General features: G+C 39.5%; 1 protein-coding gene across 1 annotated transcript in view; it reads left to right on the top strand.

Annotated features, from left to right (window-relative positions):
- The window catches only part of col23a1a (collagen type XXIII alpha 1 chain a), a 91,466-nt gene extending 70,616 nt beyond the window's left edge, over window positions 1–20,850 (top strand). The window contains exons 15-22 of the mRNA XM_028813103.2: window positions 1,030–1,107; window positions 5,503–5,526; window positions 6,888–6,941; window positions 7,058–7,102; window positions 9,397–9,486; window positions 13,697–13,759; window positions 17,871–17,927; window positions 20,761–20,850. Of these exons, the coding sequence (XP_028668936.2) occupies window positions 1,030–1,107; window positions 5,503–5,526; window positions 6,888–6,941; window positions 7,058–7,102; window positions 9,397–9,486; window positions 13,697–13,759; window positions 17,871–17,927; window positions 20,761–20,850 (501 nt within the window). The remainder of the gene's footprint in view (window positions 1–1,029; window positions 1,108–5,502; window positions 5,527–6,887; window positions 6,942–7,057; window positions 7,103–9,396; window positions 9,487–13,696; window positions 13,760–17,870; window positions 17,928–20,760) is intronic.
- The last annotated feature ends 204 nt before the right edge of the window (window positions 20,851–21,054 follow it).

The raw sequence follows: 21,054 nt of genomic DNA, 5'->3' as shown, positions 1-21,054 counted from the left end.
GTCATTACAGATGGAGCTGCAACAAGGTTAAGGGGATATTAGATGGGAGGACTCAGACTAGTGCAAAAAAGGGATATCAAGGAATGTAGCAAATTCTTCAATTATTCTATGAGTATGTTTGAATAATTCTATATTAAATTGCTAAGCTGGCAAATTATTTATCTTAATAATCCAGTTTCTATATCAAATTAAGTCAAGTAGAGCTTTATTGTCATCCTAACAATATACTTACAGTACACAGTGGGACAAAATATCATCCTCCAGAGTCAAAAGGTGCAATACACAAGATATATATATATATATATATATATAACTATGATAAAAAAAAATGTACAGTATTATGTAATGTTATGTAATCCAGAGAGTGTGTGGTGTCACTCCAACAGATTGTGCATCATGAACATTAGCACTTCCTTTACAAATCCCATACCAAACGATATATAATAACAGACATGCCTTGCATTCATCATGCCAACAGATGGCTCATCAAACCATCAAACCATTAAAAACGGTTCCAATACTAAATGGCATATAACAGAGACATATGCATTGCGTTTGTCATGAGAAGCATCCAGCTGCAGTGCCACATTGCAAGTCTACACCAGCAGTTTCATAGTAGAAGTGACATCATTGCACATCTAACACCTAACCTTAATTTACTCGTAATCTGAACTGTTCATACTACATGGTATTGACCCTGACCCCTAACCCTAGCAACATTAACACCTAAACTTAACTTACGCTGTGAAGCTGCTTATATAGATTTGCAGTGCTGCTCTGCAGTTGTCTGTCTATCTATCTATCTATCTATCTATCTATCTATCTATCTATCTATCTATCTATCTATCTATCTATCTATCTATCTATCTATCTATCTATCTATCTATCTATCTATCTATCTATCTATCTATCTATCTATCTAGTAGTAAGCAGTAAAAATAATGTTTATTGTTAATTGTACTAGTTTCACAAAATACATTTCATATTTATTAATTTCCATGTTATATATTTTGCATGTTTTCCCATCAGGGATTGCCAGGGCCAAAGGGTCAGCAAGGACCAACAGAAATTATTGACTATGATGGAAGAATACATGAAGCATTTCAGGTAAACAATGACTAAAGAATAAAACACTTAATGTGACAGACTCCTGTTTAGGAAGTGTAGCCCCCAAGTGGCTAAAGCATTAAGGTGTACAGCAGTTCAGTTGCTACCAATGACTGGCTAAGAGTGAGTCAATTCAACATACAAGGTCCAAATTTAAAAACATGAAAACATTCATACTGTACCAGTAATACACTATGTAGAGGCTTTATAGGAAATGCAGTTTGTGCCAACTGGGCAACATCTAATATACAGAGACTCCAGAAAGTATTCAGACCCTTCATGTTTTTTTTTTTTTCATTTTGTTATGTTGCAGCCTGATGCTAATATCATTAAAATTTTTTGCTCTTATCAAACAACCCACAATACCCCATAATGACAAAACGAAAACAGGATTTTTAGAATGTTTACAGATTTATTAAAAACATAAACAAAAAAATGACATATCTCATTGACACAAGTATTCGGATCCTTTGCTATGACACTTGGAATTTCACTCAGGTGCATCTAATTCTATTGATCATCGTTAAAATGTTTCTACTCCTTGTTTTGGAGTCCCACCTGTGGTCAATTCAATTCATTAGACCGGAGTAGAAAAGGCGCCCAGCTGCCTATGGAAGATCCCACATTTAAGCAAAAATCAAGCCATGAGGTTGAAGGGATTGCCTTAAGAGCTCAGAGATAGGATTGCATTCCTAAAGTATTGAAGTTTCCCAAGAGCACAGTGACCTCCATAAATCATAAGCAGAAGTAGTTTGGAACAGCCATGAGACATCTTAAAGTTGGCCACTTGGCCAAACAGAACAGTTGCAGGAGAAGAGCCTTGATAAGAGAGGTGACCAAGAACTCAATGTTCACTATGGCAGAGCTCCACAGAACCTATGTGGAGATGGGAGAAACTTCCAGAAGGAAAAATGCAGCTGCTAAAGCTCCACCAGTCTGGGTTTTATAATAGAGTAACACATGGAAGCATACTTGGAATTTTCAAAAAGCCAGACTGTACTGTTAGCACTCAGTTCTAAGCATCGCATCAAGAGCAAACCAGGCATCGCTTATCACCAGTATAATACCAACGTTAAACATGGTGGTGGCTGCATCATACTGTAGGGCTGTTTTTTCTGTGGCAGGGACTGGGAGACTAAACAGTGTTGAGGGATTGATAAACAACATGTACTACTACTACTAATAATAATAATGATAATGTATTGTGTTTATATAGTGCATTTCCCATGCTTAATGTGCTTCACAGAAATTCACTTAAACAGGGCATATATAATATTGGAAACGAATAATATCTGCATAAAACACTAAATACAGATAAATACAGGATATACAAAGCATTGAAACAGAATAAACGACAAAGAAACAGAATAAACTAAAAAAATAGAAATACTAAAAGAAAAATCTGAACAAATAATAAAATCTGTGATATAAATGCAAATCATCCTGAGTACCTGGGCACAGAGTCTCAACTGAAAGAAGGGTCAGGATGTCCAGGTCAGTTAAATGCCTTCCTGGACAAATGAGTTTTGGATGAATTCAGTTGGCTGATCTCATTAATTTATGGAGGTCATTCCAAAGTCTGGGCACTATAGAGCTGAAGGCTCTATCACTCATAGAACGCATGTTACTTTGGGGCACAATAAGATGGCCGGAATCAGTGGACCTTAGTAGGCAGCAGAGTGAACAGAACAATGTGTAGAGATTCTTTTAACGAAAACCTGCTACAGGGTGCTCTGAACTTCAGACTGGGCTGAAGGTTCATCTTCTCGCAGAGCAAAGCAAACAAAACACAGGAGCAGCTTAGGGGCAGCTCTGTGACTTTCCATGAGTAGCCCAGCCAAACCCAACTGAACATCTCTGGAAACACCTGGACATAGGTGTCCACTGATGGTCCCCATACAAACTGGCAGAGCTTGACAAACTCTGTAGAGATGAATGGCAGAAGATCTCCAAACCCAGGTGTGTGAAGCTTGTCACCTCAAACCCAAGAATACTCCAGGCTAGAATGGCTGTCAGAGGGGCTTCAACAAAGTTCTGAGTAAAAGGTTCTGACACTTAGATTGATGTTACATACATTGATTGTTGATTCCATTTTGGAATATGGAGTCTTGCATGAAGAAGGAAGAAATGAATTTAAATGATTTTAGCACAAAGTTGCAACATGACAAGATGTGAATTAAAGTGAAGGGGTCTGAAGAGTTTCTGAAGGCACTTTGTGAAGCCAAATGTTTGGTGGTCTGGCATGCAAACCCACCTTTCAAGGTTTATTCCCTAAATTTTGCACAGATTCCCCATTTGTACAGGAGTAGACCGTTGACTATATTTTGTTCAGAAATATTTCTCTTTTGAACTCTGCACCTGCACTTTATTATAGAAGCATATTTGGGATATGGCTTAGGTATGCAAAGTTGTTCTCCATGGTGGGCTTAATCAGTGAGATTTGATTTGGGGCCAGAATTTTCTTTCCCTGATGAATTTTTTAGTGACTGCACCTGCACTGTATTCCACCCCGGGCAACACCGGGTACCCCAACTAGTTTATTATAAAAAGGAAGCTAAATAAAATACATTCATCAATCCAGCTATTTTTAAATCATCATAATACAGCTTAGGGCTGCAAGGATCAAGTAAACTGCAATCAATTAAAAGTAATACCAATACATTTCTTATATTTTTCATACATGCTGTTACATCATAACGGTGCTGATGGCTCTAGTGTAGAGTTGAATTGCTGTGATCTTGCACCACAAAGCCTCTCCATTCAAAGATCTGCACTGTGGTGAACTGTTGGTGGTCAGTTTCAAACCTGCAGTCTCCATTAGAGGCAAGCACTTTGTCACATGAGCTAAATGGAAAGCTCCATCCATCATCCCCACAGAGCCCATCTTTGACCACTGTGAGTGGTGGGCTTCTCTGGCAATGTCAACTGATCACTCTCTGTGTTGATTTCTGTGTTGCGTGACCATTACACTCCACCTGTCCACAATGCAAACCCATCCTTGTAGACTCTCACAACGAAGTCTTTCAGTTTGTAGATTTGCACTGCAGTGAACTGTTGGCAGTTTTGAACCTGCAAACTCCAGGTCAGGGTGAGCGCTTTGTCACGTGAGCTCAATGGAGAGCTCCATCCATCAGCTATGCAGAGCCCATCTCTGACCTCTGTGAGCGGTGCATTTCTCTGGTAATGTCAGCTGATCACTCTCTGTGTCAGTCCCCACCTTTTTCTGCACAGCGTCACCACTGCACTCTACCCGTTCACAGTTCAAATTCCACCCTGGTCAGCAGTTGAATTACTGTGGACTTGCACCTCTAAGCCTCTCGGTTTAAAGATCTTCACTGTCGTGAATTGTTGGTAGTCAATTTCAAACCTGCAGTCTCCAGTTGCAGAGGTGAGTTCCTTGTAACTTGAGCTAAATGGAAAGCTCGGTGCTCTTCTCTGATGCCATTGGCTGACTCTCTCTGTGTCAGACCCTATCTTTTTCTGTGCAGTGTCACCAGTACACTCCATCCATCCATCCATTATCCAACCTGCTATATCCCAACTACAGGGTCACGGGGGTCTGCTGGAGCCAATCCCAGCCAACACAGGGCGCAAGTCAGGAAACAAACTCCGGGCAGGGCGCCAGCCCACCTCAGGGCACACACACACCAAGCACACACTAGGGACACTTTAGAATCGCCAATGCACCTAACCTGCCCTTGTTGCCAATTGAATTACTTGTGCACTTGCACCACAATACCTCTCAGTTTGAAGATTTGCACCGTCATTAAGTGTCAGTGGTCAGTTTTGAACCCACAATTTCCAGTTTCATAGACGAGTGCTATACTTCTAGTACAACACAAGAAAAATCCATAAGAGAGAGACGTACTTTCAATGTGAATTGCCTCTATATTTAAATTAATTTGAGTCTCGTACATTCAGTTTATCCTGGTTCGTTTGATGAAAATTAAAACTGAATATGAGAGGTCCGTAATTTCAAAAACTGAAGCTTCTATACTCCACAATAAGAGTAAATTTCAGATAATAAAGAAAGAGAGACTATTACAGCAGGCATGTATGTTATAATGTCATTTACTACACTCTGTCTTACTCTTCTGAATGACATCTTTACCCAGTGCACCTTACAAAAGAAGATTCATTGGAGTTGTTTTACACACATATTTTAAACATCTGAGGCCAATTGAATTGATTTTGTCAGGGTCATACAATGAGTTAGAAGTCAAGACTGAACCAGCAACCTTAAAGTTTAAAGTCCAAAGCCTTAACCACTACACACTACCTGCTGGTTCATATTCCAGTTTATTATTCTGTCATTTCCCATCTAATTTATTACTTTTAAACAGTTCTTTGGCATACCAGTCCTACTTAATGTTTTACCTTTTCCTCCATAAACAGGCTATCAAGACCATCAGTGTCATGGTAATGTGGACAAATAGCATGGCTGTGTTTTGCAACTAACATTTTTTGGTTGCCTGGTGGTGTGAGAAGATTGCAGGACACTGCAAGTCTCGCTGATCTGATCTTTGACCTGCGGCTATTAAACATGGCTGTGACAGCTGGGAGCTTTGTCCTGACACTTGTCCCATTCTGCGCTTCATTTTTTTTAAAGGCTTTGAACCTCACGGTTGCATACAGTGAATGTCAAAATCCCACTTTAATGAACATTATTTTGAATCTGTAAATAATGCTTTGTTTAATCTGAACATGTGCTAATAACAAATATGTAATGGTGGCTGACAGTGAACCGATTTTGCTCCTTTCAAATCTTTAATGGAGGCACCTATTTGCCATGTGTTGTTGGTGATTGTTGATGGTTAATTGTTGGTTGTTGATGGATCCCTAGCCCATTTATATTGATTAATTTCTACTAACCTGTTGTGTTCAATTTAAAATTGAAAGTACTTTTTCAAACGGTCTTTTTTATCACCATCCCCAAATCAACTTAAAGTTCAGTATTTTTCAAGTCCACATTGTTTTGTTCACTAACATGGTATAGATGCCTTTGCCATGCAAAATGGTGTTCTAAAGTTAAACGCTTTCTATGATTTTTTTAACACACATAGCCAATCCTGGCATGTACACCACTCAGGACATGATTGCCAATCTTGTACCTACACTCTCTGCTTACACAGCCACGCACTTCTAATCCGGGCACAATCTGGTTTGACATCCTGCTGGAAAATGCAGGGATGTCCATTGTAAAGATGGCATCTGTAAAGCACCATAAGCTGCTCCATAATTTGCACTTCTCTTTCTGCATTAATGTTGCTTAATACAGATGCCATGGGCACCAACTCCCCCAATAAAACAAAAGATGCTGGCTTTTGGATCTGATGCTGATAACAGCTTGGATAGCCCTTTTCTTCTTTGGCCCAGAGAAAATGATAGTTGCTTTTGTTCCAAAAACTATTTAATGGCTTGTTAAATCACAAAACCTGAATCCACTGTGTGACTTTCCATCTCTGATGAGACCGAGCTTAGAGAAGTTGGCAGCACTTCTCCACAGGGTTGATGTGTGAGGACCAAGAACAGCTGACTGTGGGTAGATAAAACCTTGAAAGGAAGTTTATGACATATCATGATGACACATGTGAGGAATTAAAATTCTATTAATCTATTAATATTAAATTCAATTCTACTTAACTCTTCATCCCAGTCAGAAACAGAAATAAATCGTGTCTCCATTCTCCAGCCTTGGAGATGGCATGACAGTGGTTTGTTTTAAATGTAAGCATAAAGCAGTATTTACATCTTATATGGTCATTTTTAATTATTTTTAGGGTCCTCCTGGTCCTCCAGGTTCACAAGGCCTTCCAGGACCTCCAGGTCCAAAGGTAGGTGAAATGTGAAATATTACATTTCAGATGAATCCAAAAGATTAAGCTGATTGATTGATCAGCAGACAATGAAACAGTAAAATGTGTAATTGAAATCCTTTGTGTCAATACAGGGAGAACTGGGACTTCCAGGACCCCCTGGAGTGGATGGAGAGAAGGTAAAAGGATCTGTATTTTTATTGCAATGTCACTGTTTTTAAGAAACACCTATTTGTCCAGCTCTTTGGTTTCCAATTAAAACATCTGTGTGTCAGGTGCATTCCAACCAGATATGCCCTTGGGTACAGAGAGTGAAACTGGTGACACTCACAGAAGGATGTTGACTTGTGCAGATCAGTAGGCTGTTGGTGGCGTGGTGGCTCTGAGGCTAGCGATCAGCACTGGCAGTCAGAAGGTTGCCGGTTCGAATCCCGTAAATGCCAATAGGGACTCTGCTCTGTTGGGCCCTTAAGCAAGGCCCTTAACCTGCAATTGCTGAGCACTTTGAGTAATGAGAAAAGCGCTATATAAATGCAAAGAATTATTATTGTTTGGGTACCCATCTTGTGCCAACTTTATAATACACCAAGTCATCATGCATTATGGCATGGGTAGATCCTAATGTGCAATAATGGTAGACAACATAATCTGTTGGTCTTCTCTGATGAAGGCATTTACCATGTCAGCATGCATAATGTTGATGTTCGACCAGATCAGGCTTCCCGATTTAAACCTTTCACTTCCATACTCGGCCAACATCCTTTGGTGAATCTCAGCAGGTTTCACTTCCCACTGCCAAAGAAATTTCATCCAGCGTTCATGTTCAGTTGACCGTGGCTTCGACTAGACTAATGGAAGAGCGCTGTGCTATTCGAACTTCACATAAGCCATCACAAGTGAGTTGTATTGTGCCAGATTCTATCCGTTGCAGTTACTGTGTAATTTTTAAATTGCGTTTACTTTTGGATTTACAGTCCTACATGAAAAACTTAATTAAGATTGATGATGTTCAGCTTTTGTATTGTTCCCCCATTTCAACCCCCTTACTCCCCGATTAAATTTTTGAAATGTCACAGAGTCTGTATTTTAAGTTGCATCAACGACAACCTACATGCATGAAAATCATTTCAACCGTTTATGCGTGTTTGGCGAACAAACAGACACAATGCAATCTTAGGGTTGAAATAATGAGGTCCTTAGAAGCAAAAATAAATAAATAGCATTAAAGGTGGCATGGTGGTGCAGTGGGTAGCGCTGCTGCCTCGCAGTTAGGAGATCTGGGTTCACATCCCGGGACCTCCCTGCGTGGACTTTGCATGTTCTTCCCGTGTCTGCGTGGTTTCCTTCCACAGTCCAAAGACATGCAGGTTAGGTACATTGGCGATCCTAAATTGTCCCTAGTGTGTGCTTGGTGTGTGTGTGTGTGTGCCCTGCGGTGGGCTGGCGCCCTGCCCGGGGATTTGTTCCTGCCTTGCGCCCTGTGCTGGCTGGGATTGGCTCCAGCAGACCCCCGTGACCCTGTGTTAGGATATAGCAGTTTGGATAATGACTGACTGACATTCAAATTCAAAAGACAAAGAAGAGTATCACGTTATTATTTATATAGATGAGTAGCCCAAGTACCTAGCATTGGTGGTGTGAATAAACAAGGAAGAACTTTTTTTTCGAAATTCAACATGGCTAACCATAGCCCACAGTAAGACAAAAAGGTGTACTGTACAAAAGCTGTAAGCTTTACAAAAAGCTGTACAAAAGGCAAAAACTGTAATCCAGCAAGAAAATTAAACTTATTCAGATTAGATGAGAAGAAAATGCTGTACTATACGTACCTATGGCTTTTGTCCGGTAGAAAACTTTGTGCACACTGATGACAATCTCCTCCACCACCAGCCTTAGGGCACTCCTGCTGCTTGATGGGAATTGTAGTCCCCACTGTCAGTGCTAATTTTTGGGTTACCCCAATCCCATTATAACCCTTCACACCAATATGATATATAAGGCCCATGTAAAATGTTGTGAAAGTTGGTTCAGCTGATTTTGTGTGATTAGCGAATAGACAAACAGATAAACAAACAGACATACAAATCTCTTATGATTTTATTTATTTAGATAGACAAGAATATACATCTTTCACTATGAGTGGCTATTGAATAACCTTTTGATCAGTGAATACAACTATATCGTTTGCTTTATGGTTTTTTGTAATGAACATCATGGACAGGTCATTCATTACTACAGAACTTTATGAAGCAGATAACAAACTGACAGTAACTGATAATAATCCGGTATTTCAAAGTGGACCACATTAGTTTGGTTGTGACATCAACTCAAATGCCCACATACATAATTTTGCGTGAAATTGGACTGTTTGCATTTTCTGGCATTCCATTGACACAGTTGGGGATTCATTCAGTGCTTCCAAGTACTTCATATCAAACATAACTAGAAGGCACCTATGTCTTTCAATCTACAGGGCCCTAAAGGTACCAAAGGGGATGCTGGAAACCCTGGCCTAGATGGCCAGAAAGGAGAACAAGGCGAGATGGGATTGTCAGGTCCTGCGGTGAGTGTATCAGTATTTGACCATAACAGATTTTCTTTGAAAAATATATTTTTTCTTCACGGCAGTTCCATCTTAAAGGATTCTGCTATAAAGAAGCCACATATGGGTTCCTAAAAAAGAACATCTTCATGATGTTTCATATAAACTGTTCTCTAAAGTTTCTTTCTTCACACATAAAAACACTATAGACAGTGTGATTTTGATGCTTCTGATGTCCATACTAACCTGGATGCAAAACTAACCCATTCAATCGTTTGTCTGGACTTTGCATGTGCCAAACATGTCACAGTTTACTCCTTTTCCTCTGCGAGTGCCTTGTGATGGACTAGTGTCCTGTCCAGTGTTGGCTCCTGCCTTTTGCCTACTGTTGCCAGGGATAAGTTCATCTGTCCACAACACTGAAGCAGGAAAAGTAATTTCTGAATATGAGTGGTTGGATTCTTCTTCCTCTTCATCTTTTACCACGTCTACATGTGGTCAATGTGCTTGATCAACCTCCTCCATACAGCTCGGTCCTGCACATCCTCCTCAGTCAAGACCTTTTCCTTCAGAACGTCTTTTACTTTGTTCTTCTACCGCTGCTTTGGCCTCCCTCACTTTTATCTTCCTATCATTACCGTTTTGGTTAAGTTTTACAGCTGGGTGCCCTTCTTGACTCTAACCCTCTCTATTTATTGGGGCTTGGGACCTGCACTAAGTTGGGCTGGTTTGCCCCCCAGTGGCTAGATTAAAATGAGTGGCTGGATAAATACAAAAATTAGTCACCCTCATGGACGTTTTCACATTTTATTGTTATACGATTAGGGGGCTTTGCCCCCTGCTCGCTTTGCTCGCCAACGAAGGCCTGCGCTATGCACCAGCCACTTCGCATCTCTGCTGCCCGCATTGTGAAGAGGGTGGCTGAATGCACCCCAAGGAGACGCGGTCTCTCCTCTGAAACCCCCTCTTAAATGGTGATACAATGGGAAACAAATAACAGTTGGTTTTTTTACCTCCTCTTTGCTCGATCAGCTGTAAGAGTGCTACTGCTGCTGTGCCGCGAGATCTGCATCTCGCACTGTGCACTCCTGTCATATCACCTACAGTCCTATGAAAAAGTTTGGGACCCCCTCTCAGCCTGCATAATAATTGACTCTCCTTTCAACAATAAAGATAACAGTGGTATGTCTTTCATTTCCTAGGAACATCGGAGTACTGCAGTGTTTTCCGAACAAAGATTTTTAGTGACGCAGTATTTAGTTGTATGAAATTAAATCAAATGTGAAAAACTGGCTGTGCACAAATGTGGGTCCCCTTGTCATTGTGCTGACTTGAATGCCTGTCACTGCTCAATGCTGATTACTTGGTGTGATGAGCTCGTTAAGCCTTGAACTTCATAGACAGGTCTGTCTAATCATGAGATATAAAGGTATTTAAGGTGGTCAATTACAAGTTGTGCTTCTTTCCCTTTGACTCTCCTCTGACGAGTGACAGCATGGGATCCTCAAAGCAACTCTCCAAAGATCTGAAAACAAAGATTGTTGAGTCTCCTGGTTTAGGGGAAGGCTACAAAAAGCCATCTCAGAGGTTTAAACTGTCAGTTTCAACTGTAAGGAATGGAATCAGGAAATGGAAGGCCACAGGCACAGTTGCTGTTAAACCCAGCAGGTCTGGCAGGCCAAAATAAATACAGGAGCGGCATATGAGCAGGATTGTGAGAATGGTGACAGACAACCCACAGATGACCTCCAAAGACCTGCAAGAACATCTCACTGCAGATGGTGTATCTATACATCGTTCTACAATTCAGCACAATTTGCACAAAGAACATCTGTATGGCAGGGTGATGAGAAAGAAGCCCTTTCTGCACTCACGCCACAAACAGAGTCACTTGTTGTATGCCAATGCTCATTTAGACAAGCCAAAGACAAAAATGGAGTTATCTGGTCATAACAAAAAGCACTTAGCATGGCGGAAGAAGAACACCGCATTCCAAGAAAAACACCTGCTACCTACTGTCACATTTGGTGGAGGTTCCATCATGCTGTGGGGCTGTGTGGCTAGTTCAGGGACTGGGGCCCTTGTTAAAGTCGAGGTTCTGATGAATTCAACCCAATATCAACAAATTCTTCAGGATAATGTTCAAGCATCAGTCACAAAGTTGAAGTTACACAGGGGTTGGATATTCCAACAAGACAATGACCCAAAACACAGTTGGAAATTTTCAAAGGCATTCATGCAGAGAGAGAAGTACAATGTTCTGGAATGGCCGTCACAGTCCCCTGACTTGAATATCATTGAAAATCTATGGGATGATTTGAAGCAGGCTGTCCATCAAATTGAACTGAACTGGAGAGATTTTGTATGGAAGAATGGTCAGAAATACCTCCATCCAGAATCAGACACTCATCAGAGGCTATAGGAGGACAGCGTCTAGAGGCTGTTAGATTTGAAAAGGAGGATCAACTAAGTATTGATGTCATATCTCTGTTGGGGTGCCCACATTTATGCACCTGTCTAATTTTGTTATGATGCATATTTCATATTTTCTGTTAATCCAATAAACTTAATGTCACTGCTGAAATCCTACTGTGTCCATAAGACATGTCAGATATTAAAAGGAAGATCAGCCAATGAGAAACAAAAATCCAAAGAATTAAGAGGGGTTCCCAAACTTTTTCATATGACTGTATGCCCATATATTTGATCTCTTTTCGCTTTTACCTTTTCATCAATATCGCATTGAATTTTGATTCCGTGTTTGTAATTACATCATGACAATGCAACTTGTAACTGCCCGTGAGTGAATATCGTTTCTTTCTTTCTACAAGAAATGTGTCTGACAATAGCATTCACACAAATGAGAAATTATTTCTTTCGCGGGATTTCCCTTTCACCAAACAACAAATCTTTTAATTCTCGCGGATACGCCTCTTCATTGGGAAGAAACACTACTTTTTTTTCCCTGATGGCAACACAAATTAGATGATCTACAAGTTTCCGACTTAAAGTTTAAATCTGAATAATATATTCGATCTCTTTTCGCTGTTCTGTTGTTTCACCGATTTCTGTTTGTTAGCGCTAATGCAATTTTTACTATCCTTTTTTTGAGACTTTTGAATTTTCCTACTTCCATTATCTCTAACCTGCTCTGCATGTGTACCACGCCAACGTTTTTGAATTCTTTACGACTTTCTACTTTGTCTTCTGCTCTTTGTTTTATTTCTGACCCCAGGCCTGGTCAAAACTCTTGGCATAAAGGCGGGACATGAAAGTATCTCTTTGAGAAAATCACGTCTCGTCTCCTTCCAACCTTCCAAGATTTTTTTTTTATAATAGAGAGACATTGAGACACAGTAGATGTAATTTGGCTTTTTTGACACAAAAACTGTTTCATGTCAAAGTGGAAACTGGTTAGAACAATAGAAATGGTTAGATGAGAACAGGCCATTCAGCCCAAAAAAAACTCACCAGTACAATCCACATAACTCTTCCAAAATAATGTCGATTTGAGTTTTTGAAGGTCCTCAAAGTCCTACTGTCTACCACACTACTTGGTCACTTATTCCATGTGTTTTTGGTTCTCTGTGTAAAGAAAAACTTCCCAATGATTGTGTGAAATTTACTCTTAACAAGTTTCCAATGGTATCCTTGTGATTCTGTCAAATTCATTTTAAAGTCACCGTCTCAATCCACTGCTTTCATTCCCTTCCTAATTTTAAACACTTCACTCAGATCTCCTCTTAATCTTCTTTTTCTTAAACTGTAAAGGCTCAGCTCTTTTAATCTTTCCTTATATCTCATCCCCTGTAGCCCTGGAATCAGCCTAGTCGCTCTTTTCTGAACTTGTCCTAGTGCTGCTATGTCTTTATGGAGACTCAAAACTCCACACAGTACTCCAGATGAGGCCTCACCAGTGCATTATAAAGCTTGAGAAAAACCTTGTTGGACTTTCACTCCACACATCAAGGCGCTATATAACCGGACATTCTGTTAGCCTTCTTACTGACTTCTGAACACCATTTGGAAGTTGATAGTGTTGAGTCCACTACGACTCCTAAATTCTTCTCATAAAGTGTACTTTCAATTTTCAGACCACTCACTGTGATCTAAATGAAAACTTCCAAGGGGGTGAATACTTTCTATAGCAACTTTATATCATATCAGGTTCATACATCTACTTTATTTATGTATTTGTTGCACACTTAATGTAGTTTTGTTTTGGTTGCAGGGTGCAGATGGACATAAGGGAGACAAAGGAGAGCCTTGCCCATCCACTCTTGAAGACAGTCTCGTAAGTTTAAAAGCTCATTTAACATGTCGACAGTAAATATGTTATTAATTATGTTTACATACAATACTGTTTAATTATTTGTAAATCCCATAAGTCTGTGCTCACCTGGGGTGATGCACAATGGCAAAGGAAAATGTTAAACCCTGCAGCACATAGATGATGAACTCTTGTATCTTTTTACAATGTCAAAGTTATCTTACAACATCAGGATGAGTGCGTTAATTGTGAATGCGGAATTTCATACAGGAATTGTATAACGTTACTCTATGGACAGTGCAACAACCTGGATAAACTTTACTATTACAGACTCCTGATGGCAGTCCCTGTCAGAACAAAAGTGAACTACAGTTCTAAAGGATTCAAATATTTATCCTTAAAATAAACTGTATATTCAAATACTAGTCCAAGCTATTACTCATTTCTAGCACACAAAATATGAAATTGAACTACAAAAGTCTAAAGCCGACTCTGAAGAATGTATAGTGGATTCAGGAAGTATGCAGACCTCTTCATTTTCTGTACACTTTATTGTGTTGTAGATTTAATTTAGATGGACAAATTTGCCATTTTTGCCCATCAATCTACACATCAATAACCCAAAATGAAAATGTGTTTTTAGAAAGGTTTGCAAGTTTATTAAGAATCCAAAACTGAAAACTCTCATTCATAAAAGTATTCTGTCCCTTTGTTGTTTCTCTCCAAATTGTGCTCTGGTACATCCTGTTTCCTTTAATTCTCCTTGAGATTTGTCTAGACCTTGATTGGAGTCTGCCTGTAGCAAACTGAATTGACTTTGTTTAGGTGGGCGCACATGTATCAATTTACACTATGTGTCATAACAAAATCTAAGCCATGAAGTTCAAGGAACCCTCAGTTGACCTCCGTGATCAAATTTTGGTGAGGCATAGATCAGGGCAAGGGGATCAAACCATTTCTAAATCTTTTAGTGTTCCCAGGAACATAATGGACTCAAGAGTTGTGAAATGGAAGAAGTTTGGAACCACCAGGGCTCTTCCTAGAGTTGCCCATCCAGCAAAACTGAGCAACCAGACATGAAGGGCAATGGCCATGGAGGTAGTCAAGAACTCAATGGTTACTCTACCAGAAATTCAGAAGTCCCTGCTGAGATTGGAGTATAAACCATCTCAGTAGCACTCAGTCAATCAGAACAGAAGCCACTCTTGAGTAACAAGCATATGACAGCCTACTTGGAGTTTGGCAAATGGCATTTAAAGGACTCTGAGAACATGAGGGAAAAGATTCTGTGGTTTGATGAGACAAAAATTGAACTCTTTGGGCAACACCCATCTTGTAAAAACCAGGTACTGCTCATCACCTACCTAATACCATCCATACAATGAAACATGGTAGTGGCAGCATTATGTTATACAAGTTCAGGGTCAGAGAGACTGGTCAGAATAAAAGGAAGGATGAATGCAACCAAATCCAAAAAGGTCCATGAAGAAAACCTTCTCCAGAGTATGTGCGTCCTCAGTTTGCGGGTGACAGTTCAATGACACAAAGTATACAGCCAAGACAACACTGGAGTGGCTTCAAGACAAGTTTCTAAGTGTCCTGGAGTGGCCCAGTCAAAGCCCAGATTTAAACACCCTGGAACATGTATGAAGAGTCTTGAAGAAGAGAACTTACAGATACTTCCTATCTAATCTAATGGAGATTGAGAAGATCTACCAGGAAGAATGGGACAAAATTTGGCCAAATCCAATTGCATAAAGCTTGTAGAAACTTAACCAAGAAGACTCAAAGCTGGACTTGCTGCCAAAGGAGCTTCTACAAAGCACTAAATTAAAGTTCTGAAGACTTCTAGAAATGGGAGATTTCAGTTTTTGATTTTTAATAAATCTACAAACCCTTCTGAAAACATGCTTTAACTTTGTTATTATTGAGTGTAGACTGATAGGCAAAAATGGTAAATTTATCCATTTAAAATGAAATCTGTAACACAATACAGAGTGCAGAATGTGAAAGAATCTGAGTACTTTGTGAATAAACTGTAACTGACTGGGTACATGGAAAATTCAACAAACTACTGTTGACATTTCAACACTTCAAATTTTCTTGGAATTGATAAAATAATTAATCAAGTATACGTAAATATAGGACAAGTACAAGACAGGCAAAGACCTATACTATACTATAATAGACAAATAAATAATTAAAAATAAAGGATAGATAGATAGATGTAAAAGGCACTATATAACAATAGATAGATAGATAGATGTAAAAGGCACTATATAACAATAGATAGACAGATAGATAGATGGATGTGAAAGGCACTATATAACAATAGATAGATAGATGTGAAAGGCACTTTATAACAATAGGTAGATGGATGTGAAAGGCACTATATAATGATAGATATGAAAGGCGCTATATAACAATAGATAGATAGATAGATAGATGTGAAAGGCACTATATAACTATAGATAGATGTAAAAGGCACTATATAACAATAGATAGATAGATAGATGTAAAAGGCACTATATAACAATAGACAGATAGATAGATGGATATGAAAGGCACTATATAACAATAGATAGATAGATAGATAGATGTAAAAGGCACTATATAACAATAGATAGATGTGAAAGGCACTATATAACAATAGATAGATGGATGTGAAAGGCACTATATAACAATAGATAGATAGATAGATGGATAGATGGATGTGAAAGGCACTATAAAACAATAGATAGACAGATAGATAGATGGATGTGAAAGGCACTATATAACAATAGATAGATAGATAGTTGCATCGGGGCCAATAGTTTGGAACACTGGAGCTCATTCCTTTTGGGCTTCGTGGCCACCGCCAGGTGGAGCTGCATGGCCTAACGAGCCCATCTGGGCGGGAACGCAGCCACATCCAGAGGTGCAGCTGAAAGTAGGTCAACGAGCACCTGCAGCACTTCGGGCTATAAAAAAAAGCCGACAGTCACCACGCTGGGTGCCAGAGTTGGGAGGAGACGGACAAAGCTGCCCTGGGAGGAGTGGAGGAAGAAGAGTGTGTTGTGGTGTTTTTGCTTTTGTGTGCTTTGGGACTGTGTTGTGTCTGTGGGTACAAGGAAGGCGTAGCCCACAGACGAAGAAAAATTTAAACCTTTTTATTTATTTCTACACATGCCTCTGTTGTCAGTCTGTGTTAGGTACATGCCTATAAAGCACCTTTGCCACACTAGATAGATAGATAGTAATTTGAAATAAACATAATAAATAATAACATTAAAACTAATAATAAGAAACAGAAACACTGCACTTTCCAAACCACACAGTGATGCAGCAGGTTAGGACGTTCTCAATGGCGCCCCTGTCAATTACCTGAGGCTCAGAGTTTCCCGCTTACAACCAGAACACATTCCTCAGCTAAAAAGATACCTTTTAGGATGTTTTTCTGGGATGTTAACAGCAAAAAACAAACAGAAAACACTCAAATGCAACAGAAAATCCATTAAAGCCAATGGCAGGTTAAAACTGACCCGAAGGACATGGTAGTTTTCAAAATGTGTGGCAGCTGTACAAAAATCTCACATTTGGACACTTTTTCAGTCTTTTTGTTGAGCTGAAAAGCTGATATTTAGGACATTTGTATGGATTGTGAACAAACACAGCAACTTAATATACTGTAGCAGAAAATGTATTAAAGCCAATGGTGGGTCAAAACTGACCCAAAGGGCCTGGCAATGTTCAAACTCTGTAGCAGTACTACCAAAATGTAAAATCTGCAAAAATGCTCAAGCTTTTTATAAAGTTAGGTCACTTCCCCAAAGGCCTTCAGATTTCTTAGCTGCAAAGATGACTTTTAGGATGTTTTTAACTTTTCGTTAATTTGGGTACATATTTGGAAAGTCACAAGGTTTCATCCTGAACAGTTGAGATTTTGAGTGCTTTTACTGATTTCAAACACAAAAATAGATCAAATTAGAACTGGAGACGTTGTGGAGGTTAAAAAGTCATTTGTTTACTGATACTTTGTGCCATGCAGCTTTTCACATTTACACATTTCATCTGTTTGCATAGTGACTGTTGAATTATTACTTATCCAAGTTCATATTTCCAGGTGGTAATTAATGCCCTTTCTGTTCTATTTGAGGTTCAAATGATCTCTCAACCAGGACCTCCTGGCCCACCTGGTCTCCAAGGTCCAATTGTAAGTGTTAAATCTGTCTTAAATTTCTTCATGGCGATGTCTTCTAAATCAGACCAAACATGGTGATGTCCTTTAGTGAAGCAGACTATAGACAGCTACATGAGAAGGCCAACTGTGTCATTTATCAGTTCAGGGACAGAAATTTCAACATCTCATAAAGGAATACTCCACTCAAAAGTGTTACTTACCTCTTGTGGTGTATATACTGACTGAAACATATACTATACTGAAACATTTTTATTAATATTATGTTTTCATGGAGAAGAAATAACAAATTCTTGACCAATGAATGAGTGGGAAAGGCGTCTCTTCAATTCAAAAGCTCAGTCTCATGTGAACAGATTTCCTCTGCGTGCGCTACTTTGATTTTACAGAACTGATTATTTAACAATATGTTAGCAAAAAAATGCATGTGCTTTTCCCATTGTGTGCATATAAACTCATGGCTTGATATGTGGATTATGTGACCTAAAGTAACATGAGAGATTTTCAATTAACGTTTTATATTGTTTGCTGAGATCCAGCATTGCTCTCCATAGACACCCATTCTGTAAGAAAGTTTGTTATCTCCACTCTCCTTGAAACATGAGATAAATTTTCCTTTTCTCAGCCATTATTGCAAGCCACACAGGGTAAGTAACAAATTGTTCCACTTCTTTTACATACATTTGCATTTATTTTCTTATCAGATGTTTTTAACCTAAGTGACTTACAAAAGAGGTCAACATAATTGAGTAAACATCAGTTCTGGGGTCTGTTTGAGAACAAGTTTGACAGGATTAGGGTACAAAATTGACCATCACAAGTGAAGAGTTCAGAAGAAAAATGAAGTGAGTTATAATTCCTAGATTACAAGATCCTAACAGTTGATATGAGACAGAAATTCACCAAACAAGTCTTCGAACACTTGTCAAACACACTGAGGGTCTCAGAAGTTCAAATGGAGGTGGGTAGTTCATTCCACTTGCTAGGAACTACACACGAACAAAGTCAGAATTTAAATTTGTTGCCATACAGAGATGGTATCACCAGATGCCATTCATCAGCAGACCTAAGTGGTAAAGAAGGAGCACAGAACCTCACAAGTGTCTCCATATCTACAGGATCCGATCCATTCACTACTCTTGTAGGCAAGCATCAAGGATTTAAACTTCATTTGTGCCAATACGTGAAGCTGATATAGTGATCTGAAAAGATGCCCACCTTGGCTGTTTGAATACCAGACACTGGGCTGCATTTTGAATCATGTGCAGTGGCATGGGGACACAGGGCGGTGCTCCTGCCAGCAGAGAGTTGCATTAGTCCAGACATGACAAGACCAAAGTCTGGACCAGGAGTTGTGCTGCATACTCTGTCAGATACGTCTGATATTGTATAGAGTGAATCTGTAAGACCCAGAGACCACTGCAGCATGGTCAGTGAAGGAGAGCTGGTCATCCATCTCTACCACAGTGTTGCATACCTTCTTGGTAGGTGTTAGTGATAATGAGCTGGGGTGCTGAAAGAGGCAGATGAGATGGGATAACAAGAAGGTCTGTGTTTGCTAGGGTGAGTTGAAGATGGTGTCCCTTCACCCAGGTGGCAATATCAGTGAGACATGCAGAGATTCCCACCTGAGTCCGCATTCTCAGGATGGAATGACAGGTTCAGGTGCATATCAGTAGCATAGCACTGATAAGAAAAGACATGGGACTGGATAACAGGGCCTAGTAAGGAAGAGTACAGAGAAGTAAACCACCAAGAAGTTCACCCCCATACTTGCGTGGTGCACCCTTAGCATCTCCTAACTCAAGCACATGGTAATATCTATCCAGGAGATGGGACTTGAGCCACCTGAGGGCAGTCCCAGTGATGCCAGGGTTAGAGAGGGTGACAAGGAGAATTTGGTGGTTGACTGTGTCAAAGGCAGATGACATATTGATAGCTCCAGCCAGCCGTAATGTGAATAGAGAACCAATGAGAGCTTTTTGAAATGAAACCAGAAGAAAAGGGTAATTGAAAGCTAAAAATTGTGAATTTCCCATTGGGATTAATAAAGTATCTATCTATCTATCTATCTATCTATCTATCTATCTATCTATCTATCTATCTATCTATCTATCTATCTATCTATCTATCTATCTATCTATCTAAAAAGAGATGGAAACTGGGAGTCAGATGTATCAAAGCCAAACTGTGGGACAAAAATCAAAGACAAAAATACCAGCACAAGTCGAGACCAGTGGAAACCTTAAGGAAAAAGATTTGATTTGAACAAAACAACGAATGACATAAAGAGTTTTGGTATCTGCCAACTTGGATAGGAATGGAACTTTTCAATGCCACTTTAAAAGTACTGCTGACAATGTTTGCAACTTCTGAGGACACGTCCCCATACAACACAGGAAGCATCTTAACGATGGGAGTGTAAATGGTGATGATCGTAAAAGCAACACAATGTGTGGTGAAAATGATGTAAATAACTTTGAAGAATTGAAGCCAAGTCACTAATCTACAATCTCATGGTGAAATCAGAGTTTTAAACGCTTCTAAAACGAGTCCAAGAGTTCACATAAAGGTGGTGGACTCCATACAAAAAAAATGAAAGTAAACCGCAAATTATACCACATACTGTATATACTGTAGAAAAACATCTTAATTTTGGTGGAGTATTCCTTTAAGATTGTATTTTGAAAAATGATCTTAATATTGCTGTCAACGGATATTTCAAACTTCCAGGTTATGAGTGTTAATTTTATTACCCATAATATTTGAGTGCAAAACCTTTAAAGTGTATATATTGCATTGATTTGGAGCGGTTTGATTTTTAAAACAGAATCTTTTCTAATTATAGGGGCATCCTGGACCTGCAGGGCAAAAGGTAAAATTCTGGATTTTGTTTTTATTGAACTATGCAGAGGGTGTCATGGTGGCGCAGTGGTAGCACTGCTGCCTCACAATAAGGAGACCAGAGTTCATGTCCCAGGTCCTTCTTGGGTGGACTTTGCATGTTCTCCCTGTGTTTGTGTGAATTTTTCTGGGTGCACTGGTTTCCTCCCACAGTCCAAAGATATGCAGGTTAGGTGAACTGGTGATTCTAAATTGGCCCTGGTGTGTGCCTGGAGTGTGTGTGTGTGTGTGCCCTGTG

This window comes from Erpetoichthys calabaricus, chromosome 11, assembly GCF_900747795.2.
Source record: "Erpetoichthys calabaricus chromosome 11, fErpCal1.3, whole genome shotgun sequence".
NCBI lineage: Eukaryota > Metazoa > Chordata > Cladistia > Polypteriformes > Polypteridae > Erpetoichthys > Erpetoichthys calabaricus.
This window is presented reverse-complemented; position numbering and strand designations above follow the sequence as displayed.